The sequence below is a fragment of the Pagrus major genome, chromosome 22 (genome assembly GCF_040436345.1).
Source record: "Pagrus major chromosome 22, Pma_NU_1.0".
Classification (NCBI taxonomy): domain Eukaryota; kingdom Metazoa; phylum Chordata; class Actinopteri; order Spariformes; family Sparidae; genus Pagrus; species Pagrus major.
Window position 1 is genome coordinate 25,977,208 of NC_133236.1, and position 10,468 is coordinate 25,987,675.

Here is a 10,468-nt window from a genome sequence, read left to right on the forward strand (position 1 = left end):
GACAGCTGTAATGTCGTCATTTGAATACATTTCACTACAACTTACCAGCTCTGTGACATTTGATCAATTAAGACACACAAACACAAACTCACATTAGCCTGGTAGCATCGCAGGTGAGGGTCGTGTGAGCTGCTCCACCTCCTCCTCCACACCTGTCTGAAGTGACTGGGCGTGTTTTATTCCCGCAGGAGTCTCATTCCGGGTTCATTCCTCTCCACGAGAAATTTTCTAGGAATATAGCTCACCTGCGGACAACGTTGAACGAAGGTAAGGCTGTCTTCAGATATCTTTACTTTGACGTTACTGTGGGTTTCACGGGTCATTAGCAGCAGATGGGTTTGAGTAAATCAGACTTCTGTGCTTACATCATGAGGAGAGTCCAGTTGGGACTTGTTGTGTGGCTGTACTGTGCACAGTGTAGGCCCAGCAACTCTGTTAATGTTTGATTTGTTTGAGCTTTATTGTGCTGTTACTGTTCTCCAAAGCTGGGCCTGACACTGTACTGTTTTCTCTTAATAATACAGCTTTACAGTGGTGTTAATGGCTCCAACCAAAGGCCTGATACTGTAGTCTTGTCACAGGGATCACTGTCATTATGTCTCTTTTTTTGTTCATCAGAATGACTCTATGAATAAGAACAGATGAATAGTGCTATTAGACATTGTCTCTTATGTGTGTAGGTGTGTTTTTCATTAAGTTGCTAGTTGCTCCAGGGATAAATACACTCTTTCCATGCAGTTATGGTTGGAAATTTAAAAAATCAGAACGCTTATCTGTACGTTAAGAATGAAAATCCCCAAATACAATTCACATCGTCCACTTTTTAAGGAGCTTAAACATGACAGATCTTTAAAATATTGCATATTCTGTATGAAAATATTGTAATCCACCCCAAATCACATCGTCACTCCTTCCATCACGTTTTTGTGCAACATTGTCGGAGTGAATTCATATCTCTCTCTTAAAAAAACACATCTCAACAAGCCAGCAGATATGCAAGCTCAAACTTTTTAACCGTACCCTACAGCTGCTCAGGGAGGGGAGCAGCACAATGAAAGCAGAGTGTGTTCATTAAACCGAGCCTTGCGGCAACACAGTTTCGCACAGTGTACACTTCCACTGGGCTGCCACAGGACAAATGAAACATCTCTATTGATCGCCCCGGTCTAGACAATGTGTTGCTTGTGTATGTTTGCGTCTCTTTGTTTGCAGCACAACTTCAGAGGTGGGATGCGAGTGAAGGAAGCCTGGTGCAGTGTGTGTGGAGATTGTTGTTTTGCACGGTCTCTCCTGCAGCGGAGTCGTGTCCCTGCTCGTCACACATTCCTCAGCTGTACCCCTCCCTGCTCCTCCTCCGCTCTTCTTACCTGTCTTTCATCCATTCCCTCTTTTTTCATAATTAAAATCCCAGCAACCCTCCACCATATCTGTGCCTTTCCATAAAGCTGCGTTACGACTGCAGTCGCGTCTCTTTTTACCAGCCAGTGCATCTGCCAGTCTGTGTGTTCGCTGGTATCTTGTTTAAAAATGTATAGGCTGAGAGGAATACTTCAGGGGCTGCAGTATCGTTGCAGAGTTGCTGCAGAAAAGACGCGGTGTGAAAACCTTCTCTCTCATTGGAGCCACTCAGAACATAAACACTGAGAGATCCTTGTTTGTTAACTACCAGCCGAGATAATTTGGATGTTCCCACAGGATGTTGAGAAACACTTAATCCGCCCTGACTCATCTTATCATCCCAGATGTTTCCTAATCTTCCAAACAAAAGAGAGCAACAATATATTTTAGTGAAATTCCCCCCTGCCATGTCATTTATTAGAGATAGCAGTAGGTCTCTGCCTCTGCGATGGCCGATTTTTGGAGCATCCTGTCCGTAATCTGTGCACCGTCTCCCCCTCTTGTCTCTTTCTTACAGGGCCATGATCACAGCCGCAGAGTATGGAGAAACGTCGTGGGAGCTATCGGTGCATGTGGACCAAAAACATTTAGATGAGTCCATGAAATTCAAGCTGAGGGTGAAGGGGGACTTGCACATCGGAGGCCTCATGCTTAAGATGGTGGAGAAGATCAGTAAGTTTCTCAGAACTGTCTGAATCGCATTAACAGCGTGTAGCATCTCATTTCGGTACCCTTGGGCAAGGCACTAAACCTCAGAATGTCTCAGGGGGGCTGACCCCGTGTAGTGACCCCTTTGAAGGAGTTTATAACTACAGGGAACCATGAGAAAATACAGATTTCAGTTGCCTCTGCACATTGCAGCTACTTTTCTCTTCCTCTACCAATTAAATACTCCTTTGTGGCTTGTTTACCTGGTTGAAAGCGCACATCCGTTCCATTTTGTTTTAACTACGGGGCCTCAACCTCCCCCTGCCGTCACAACAGGTCTTTTAGTCAAGCCACACCCTTGTTTGCCCTGCATTTTTCTACTCTGCGGTGCCATTGTTTCGTCACAATGCATCAGCTCGCGTAGCCCGAGGGGCCAAAGTTCAGCCGGGATCTCATCTGATATCTCTTTACTGATGCCCATAAAAACAGAAGAGCTAATATAATGCGAAGGCGACTTTAGCAAGGTGGTTCAAAGAGTGCGAGACATGTGAGATGACTAAGTCGCTTGTCATCGACAGACGGATTCCAGCCCAGCACCAAAACATGATGTCAGGTAGACTCATAAAAACCCCACTTTAATCACGCTCAGCCGCCCACACGACAGTGGGTACAGGAAGTGTTTGTGTGCATAACTTTGAGTGAGAGCTACCCTTTAAACTTGAGATAGGACAGTAACATGGCAGTAATAGTGGCTGTAGTATGATTTACTTGATCTGTGTGTCTGCAGAGGCTCCTCAGGACTGGTCAGACCATGCCCTGTGGTGGGAACAGAGGAAATGCTGGCTGCTCAAGACCCATTGGACGTTGGACAAGTATGGAATTCAGGTAAAATGTAGCAGCCAAAGTGATTTAATCCAATTTTGTAAAATTATGCTCATCTGTCAGAGGTTATAATTATAAAACAATTAAAAATGTCCCAAGAAGAGTATTGGAACAAAGGCGAAAACTATTTGAATGCAGTTCAATTCTGTGTGTGTGTGTGTGCAGCTCCTTAAGAGAGGTAGAGCCATCATTTGATTTATTTTGTTTGGGTCTATAATTCAAGCCCAAAGATATAGAAGTGCAAAGAATATTCTACAGCTAACAGAGCAATAACGACCAAATTCATGTTGGAAAAGATCAGGACAAACGGGTACGAAAGCCGTGGGATGTTATGTGGCAGACTCCCCTCCAACAATAGGCTTATTGTCTATTTTTGTATCCATCACCTACGTTGTATGTGTCACTTTTACATTTATCATGTGGTACTAAATGTGCATAAAGCTGACATAAAGGGACAGAGAAGTCCTCCTCGCCTGGCTAAGATTACAAAAGTCATAACCCACATCAACATAATAACCTAAGAAAGGAACAGAGGTATGGTTCATATGATTAAATCAGAGCACTGCGGCAATTTCAGAAGTTGGAGTTTTATAGCATAAATAAAAACTCACAAATAAACAAATTGATTTAAAAAGACGTTATTTACACCCTTTTTTAAGCTGTGTGTAGTGTGTGTAGAGTGTGTAGACAATGACAGACTTTTCATCTTTGGGTGAACTTATCTCTTAATGTCTCACGCAGGCTGATGCTGACCTGCGCTACACACCCCAGCACAAACCCCTGCTGCTGCAGCTCCCCAATATGAAAACCGTCAAAATGACCGTCAGCTTCTCCAGCGTGGTCTTCAAGACGGTGTCGGAGATCTGTCGAGTGCTCAGTGAGTCCTTTTCTGATTGCGGTGTTCCTTTTTGTCCTTCCTGCTTTTGTTCTGATTTAGTGCGTCTTAAACGGACACATCCTCGTTTGATCTTTCAAACGAACCTTCCTTCCATATTGTTCCTGATCCCTCACACCGTCTCCTGCTAACTCCATCAGACATCAGAAGATCAGAGGAACTGTCCCTGCTGAAGCCTCCGGACGATCCCTCCAAGAAGAAGAAGAGGAACAAGAACTCAGCACAAGAAGACATCTGGGACATCGATTTACTTAGCGGGGGACCAGGAGGCACAGGTACGGTGAAACAATCGAGCTAAAATCAAATTTCACAGCACAGAAGCACCTAATTTTGTTTTGAAAGCAGTCTGCGGCGTCTCTCAGAAGATTGAGGCCAACAGTCACATAATGAAAAGAAGTGTTATTAATCACGTCTTGGCTGTGCTGTAATTTCTGCCTCCATAATAACATTTGTTGGGTGCAATATTGATGCTTTGTGTTTGGAGTGCTTGCTAAGAGGTATTGCAAGGTAAGACGTCTAATCGCAGTTAAAAGTCCAATTTTATTCATAGTTAGTTTAATTTGACGGATTAAAGTATATATTTAATTTATTTGATAGATAGAATTTGATTTACTTTTATGAACGATATTTGATGCATGACTTTTTGTTTTTGTTTGTGGCATCCTACATTAGGAGTTAAAAGAACAGATAAAGTAGACATCAAGTTATTCGAATGATAAACTAAATAACACGAAACAACTGGCCCAACAAAATCCAACCAACACCGAGGCTACAAAATGGCTAAAATGTAAAGATATTAGTTTGTATAGAATTTATTTTTAAATGTATAAACTATTTATTACTTGTCTTTTAATTAAACACATTTTCTCAGTATTTTGTATTTTATTTTTATACATTTAATTAGCGACTATTTGCAATGTGTAACCTAGCAGTGGTTTTAGTGAAGGAGTAGTGTAGTGTCCTTAAATCAGCCTCATTCAGTGGCTTTGTATCACCATGTGGTCGTTTATACTCTCCGCTTGTGATCCAGTTACCCAATACGTATTTTAAAGTGTGAACAGGGTCAGTATGATGTAAATTATAATAACTGTAATGATAAATGTATTAATGCCATGTTTTTAATACATCAGTTACTTACATTTTCTTCCTCATGTTGTTTGTTCTAAGCTATTACACTATGGCCAATTAAGGATTCTGGTTTTCTGCACTTGGGCTATGGGCTGATTGGGTTGGTTGGACTTTTCTCATCTAGGCAGGTAGAAAATGTATAAAAATTCGATAAATTCAGATTATTGTCCAAGCCTAGATGGGATTTCTTTGTCATTTCCATGAGTTACCTCTGCATGAGGAGGAGAAGAAATGAGACGTATTTAATTGGAGTGCTGCTGAGATCTGACAGGCCACAGTTTTCATCAGTGAGATCTGAAAGAATTGTTCAGTATGCTGCCGTGTTCTTCAAGGTTTCCCTCACACTCACTCTCTCGCTCTGACACCGAGTACCCAGTTCGGATCCCACATCAACCTAAAAATCACTCTAATTTAAGACCTTTTATCTCTGCCTTTAATGTCGTCCCAGTTATTACCTTTTGAGTTTCACCATGTGCTATTTTGTTTTTATGAGCCTGTCAAACTTTTTAATTCCTCTGTTGATTCTTCTTTGAAAATGTTCTTTTGGTTTTATTCTTTTTGTTTTACTCTCACACCTCCTACACTACCTTTTTGACAAATCTGATTTTAATAATTTATCTTCCTTTCTCCTCACACAAGGCCCAATGTACAGCAAGACCATGACGGCCACCTATGACCCAGAGAACGGGATGCCGGTGTCCGCCACGAGCCTTTGGTTCGGAGAAAACCCCCTAGCCGAATGCCTGCCAAACCTGCCGCCTGCTGAGTTAGCCAAGATGTACCAGCCGCTCTCACTAACTGACAAAGCAATCAACAATTCAGGGTAGATAAAAAAAAATGTAGACCCTAATAATTTGGACGATATTTCCACCCACAGCTCATCTGATCGGTTGTTGCTATGATTGACAGGTGGTTGGACTCGTCTCGTTCTCTCATGGAGCAGAACATCCAGCATGAAGACAAGCTACTGCTGCGCTACAAGTACAATGTCTTCTTTGACCTCAATCCTAAAGTAAGAGACCCAAAAAAGTGAGGTATCTTTTTTTCCTGTAGCGCCCTGAAATAACATAAAGGGCAGACTTTGGTTTGAATTAAATACGAGTGTGCCTCTGTATCTGTGTTTCAGTACGACGCTGTCAGAATAACCCAACTGTATGAACAAGCGCGCTGGTCCATCCTGCTGGAGGAGATAGACTGCACTGAGGAGGAGATGCTGATGTTTGCTTCGTTACAGGTGAACGACGCGCCATCACAGCTAAGCAGACACATTATTCTAGATCTAGAAAGGCACTCACAAGGCTCTATAGACCATATTCATACGGCGGCCATTTTCCTCTGACATCACGCTCAGGGTAAGAAGCTCGATTGCTAGGTTTTAAGTCATGTAAACGGAGGCAGTCTGGCAAATTATTATCATTTCATCTTTTTCAGTTGAAATAAACTATTTAAAACCCCACGGCTTAGCTGAAAAATGCATTGACTAGAGATACAGGAAGTGGTCCTACCATTACAGCTCCACTACAAACAGATTAAACTACCCACCAGTATAAAGAAGTTAAATGAACTCAACCATACAACATCTACAGCAGTAAAATGCAACATTAATGCATCGTAAATATTAATCAGAAAAACATCTTAGTAAGGTTTTGAACGCAGGACTTTTACTTTTAGAGAAGCATTTTCATCGTGTACATTTCTTCCAGCACTGCAGAACAAATACTATGAATAAAACTGTCTTTAAAATATCCTCTTATCAGCTCAGTCAGCCTGTCCAAGGAGGCGGGGTATTTCAAAACCCTGTGAGACTTTCCTGCTTACCTCTAAGCCACCGTATCACCTAATCATAACTTTACAAAAGTCCATTATGAATGTAACTGGTAATCTCTGGACAAGTGCTAACAGCAGCATCCTCAGCATAATAAAACTCCATCATTCAAAGCTGTTAGATATTGAGCCAAAAGCTATATTTTTAGCACTTGCAAGCATTTTTTAACTAAACTAACTCATGGCACTCATTGTATATTATCAAGATTTAAAATGGCTAGCAACCGTCAACCACAGTTCTCCAAGGGGCTGTTTAATGTGGCCAAAATTAGTTTTAAGTACAGTTTATGTGTGTCTTGTGGAGCCGAGAATATTATCCATTCGGGAGAGGGGGGTTTGGTGGCTTAATCCAATGCGAGGACGTGTCAGGACATGGGGAAACTGGAAGGGGAGGCTCGTAGGGACGGACAGAGAAAGATAGGAATAGGAAGAGAGACTGAGTAGCAGGAAAATCAGTATGGTAGGAAGTAAAGCTCCTTAGCAGACAGATTTGCTCTAAGGAACGAATGATTACCCTGATATCTGTGGGAAAGTTTCAGCTGTGACATTCTCTGTGTCTGAATTTCAGTCTGATCCGCTCAGCAGTTGTATTTTGCAACTGTTGGGACAGTGATTCAGATCAGTGTTGTGCTCACCTACACATTGGCTGGCACACATGGCTGTGCTCAAACCTCCCTCTGACTCACGCCAGCCTTGCATAACCTCTTAAGTCATGTCGGAGAACTTCATAATGACTCGTGCTTGTTGCTTGCGAAACTAGCTATTTAACCATCGCGATAATGAAAGTCACGTTGATGTTTTAATTACTAATAGCTTCCTTTCCCACCCCTCCCCCAGTATCACATTTGTAAACTGACTGTGTCGAATGAACCACTGGACCGCTCCAACGAGCCCGAAATAGATGAAGTAGAGGCCGCCCTGTCCAACTTGGAGGTGACACTTGAAGGCGGACTCACGGACAGAATTCTGGTAAACATATTTTTTGGACTGGAGTGGATGTTAACCGTAATTTGAAGGGTTTTCGGGTCTGTTACAGTAGAACACCTGTTTTTTAAGGTGGGCCTCCGATGATTGCATGTCTTAACATGGTGATGTCAGGAGAAGACACTGGATAATTGACAGTTGTTTGTCCCGCCCCCAGGAAGACATTACAGACATTCCAGAGCTGGCAGATTCCCTCCGTCTGTTTAGGTAAACCCAACTTTATTCACCCTGTATTGTCATCACATGAGGATCACTAATAACTGGAGTAAAATCTCAAATATTTGTCTCTGAAATTGATGTTTACACCTTTAATCGTTCGCCTGTTTAGTGTCCTTAAATCAGCCTAATTTAGTGGCTTGCAAGACAATTTTGTAGCAGCCTCGAAGGTGATTTATGGGACAAGCGAAATATGTTCTCTATACAGATTTTTTATGTGTATTCATGTTACTTTTAGACGTATAATGGCCTATAGGTCATCTGAAAATTGATTACAGGAAAAAACATTCAATAAGTAGCCTGTGCTATTTTTGAAAAATGTATTTTATTCAGATAAGGTCATGAACTGCATTTCAGGCAAAAAACAATGACATGGTTTTCTCTTTTTTTAATCTCTAATCAGGCCGAAGAGACTAACACTGCGGCCGTACAAAGAGTACTGGTTTGTTTTCAAGGACACCACAATCTCCTACTACAAGAACAAGGAGACGTCCAACGGAGAACCCATAGAGCAGTTTCACCTCCGAGGTCGGTGACAAAAATGCATTTCTAGATTCATTCTGTGATAACATTGGCAGATCTGTTGTGTCTACTTCTTTGGTTAAAATCACCACTGTGTCTTCCTCTCCAGGTTGTGAGGTAGTCCCCGATGTCAACGTGACAGACAAGAAGTTCGGCATCAAGCTCCTGCTACCTGTCGCTGACGGGATGAACGAGGTGTACATCCGATGTGACAATGTAAGAAGGCCCACGTCTTGGTCCCCAGCAATCCCGCCTCTTTTTAAATTCCCTGTACAAGTGTTGGGATGTTACTGTAACTGTGTCCTGTCATGTCCTTTGCTGCAGGAGACACAATACGCCAAGTGGAAAGCTGCGTGCATCCTGGCCTCCAAAGGCAAGACGATGGCCTACAGCTCGTACAAGTCAGAAGTGAAGAGCATCCAGTCCTTCCTGCAGATGAAGAGCCTGGCGCCCCCTCCTGGTCAGGCAGCTCCTGACCTCGACGCCATGGAGATGAACGCTGAATGTTTTGTTTCCCCACGCTACGCCAAGAAGCACAAGACCAAACAGGTCTGTTTAAGGGCTACGTGCAGTATGCTAGACTTTGCCAACATCCATCAGAGTCACGTCACTGTTATGACTAAATATGTTTGCTAAATCTGCCTCTGGTGACTGTTTCAAGCTAACAGCACGTATCCTGGAGGCCCATCAGAACATAGCACGGCTGTCCCTAGTGGAGGCCAAGATGCGCTTTATCCAGGCCTGGCAGTCGCTTCCAGAGTTCGGTATGAACTACTTTATTGTCAGGTACGGTGCAAATAATGAGGTATGACACACATACAACTGGTGATATATATTTGAACGTTTAAATATATTTTATAACGTGTAATTTTGGAGGTTGTCCTTTTATTTGTGTTTCAGATTCAAAGGCGGTAAGAAGGACGAGATTCTGGGGATCTCGTACAACCGTCTGATTCGTTTGGACGTAGCGACCGGCCTGCCCGTCACCACGTGGAGGTTTGCCAACATGAAGCAGTGGAATGTTAACTGGGAGATAAGACAGGTGAGGTGATGGTTGAGCCACATATTGATGATGATTTTTCAGGTGTCTCCTCAGTCAGCATTACCTCAGAGACATGAATCCTTTCTATGCAATTACAGGTGACCATAGAGTTCGACCAGAACGTGTCAATAGCCTTCTGCTGCTTGAGCTGCGACTGCAAGGTGGTCCACGAGTTCATCGGAGGTTACATCTTCCTCTCCACGAGATCCAAAGACCAGAACCAGACGCTAGACGAAGACCTGTTCCACAAACTCACTGGAGGCCAAGAATGAGCGGAGATATAAGCCTGTGCTTCTTAAAAGGACATCTGTTGTTTATTTACATACATGTTACAGCGTGAAAGCACAGAATGAACCTACTGTAGCAGTGGTAACCCTGAACACTGTAATGCTGTATCACGGTCAGAGAAATTTCTACTTTTCACTCAAACAACAGCAATAGCATAATTTTTGTCATCTATATCCTGCTGTGAACAGTTACAGCAATGTACACTGCACTAAGAAAATAATGTTGTCAATGTAGTCTAGATTTTCCTTTCTCTTGAAAACTTGGAATGAGCACATATTTGTAAGAATTAAGCTTTTTTTTTTTAGGTGAAAAGATTTTTCCAACAGAACAAATGTTTGTAAAAAATCAATAAAGTTTTTTTTTTTTATATTTCACAGCTTGTTTCACACTTTTTTTATTAGATGAATGTTTTCATTGACTGTTACATTTATCTGTTTTGCTGCTCATGGTGATGAAATGTAATTTCACAAATGACAGAAATCATGGAATTTTTTATGTCCATGTTAATGGCAGGGATGCTTCGTAATGTAACAGATACTGTATGGTACGCACATACAGCAACCTTTGAACATGTCTTGGATTCATGAAGGACTTCATCCATGATTGATGTGACTTCCAGCCTGCTTTTGGAAAAACTGAAA

The 10,468-nt window shown here is 42.2% G+C and overlaps 1 protein-coding gene across 1 annotated transcript; it reads left to right on the forward strand.

The window, feature by feature from the left end:
- The first annotated feature begins 202 nt into the window (after nt 1-202).
- Nucleotides 203-10,114, forward strand: fermt1 (FERM domain containing kindlin 1). Its single transcript, XM_073493002.1, has 16 exons — nt 203-267; nt 1,916-2,070; nt 2,834-2,931; nt 3,670-3,805; nt 3,964-4,098; nt 5,591-5,774; nt 5,861-5,963; nt 6,078-6,185; nt 7,613-7,744; nt 7,917-7,966; nt 8,379-8,503; nt 8,607-8,713; nt 8,822-9,046; nt 9,159-9,283; nt 9,398-9,539; nt 9,638-10,114. Exons 2-16 carry the CDS (start codon nt 1,920-1,922, stop codon nt 9,809-9,811), a joined length of 1,995 nt encoding a protein of 664 aa, XP_073349103.1. The 5' UTR covers nt 203-267; nt 1,916-1,919; the 3' UTR covers nt 9,812-10,114.
- Nucleotides 10,115-10,468: the final 354 nt, after the last annotated feature.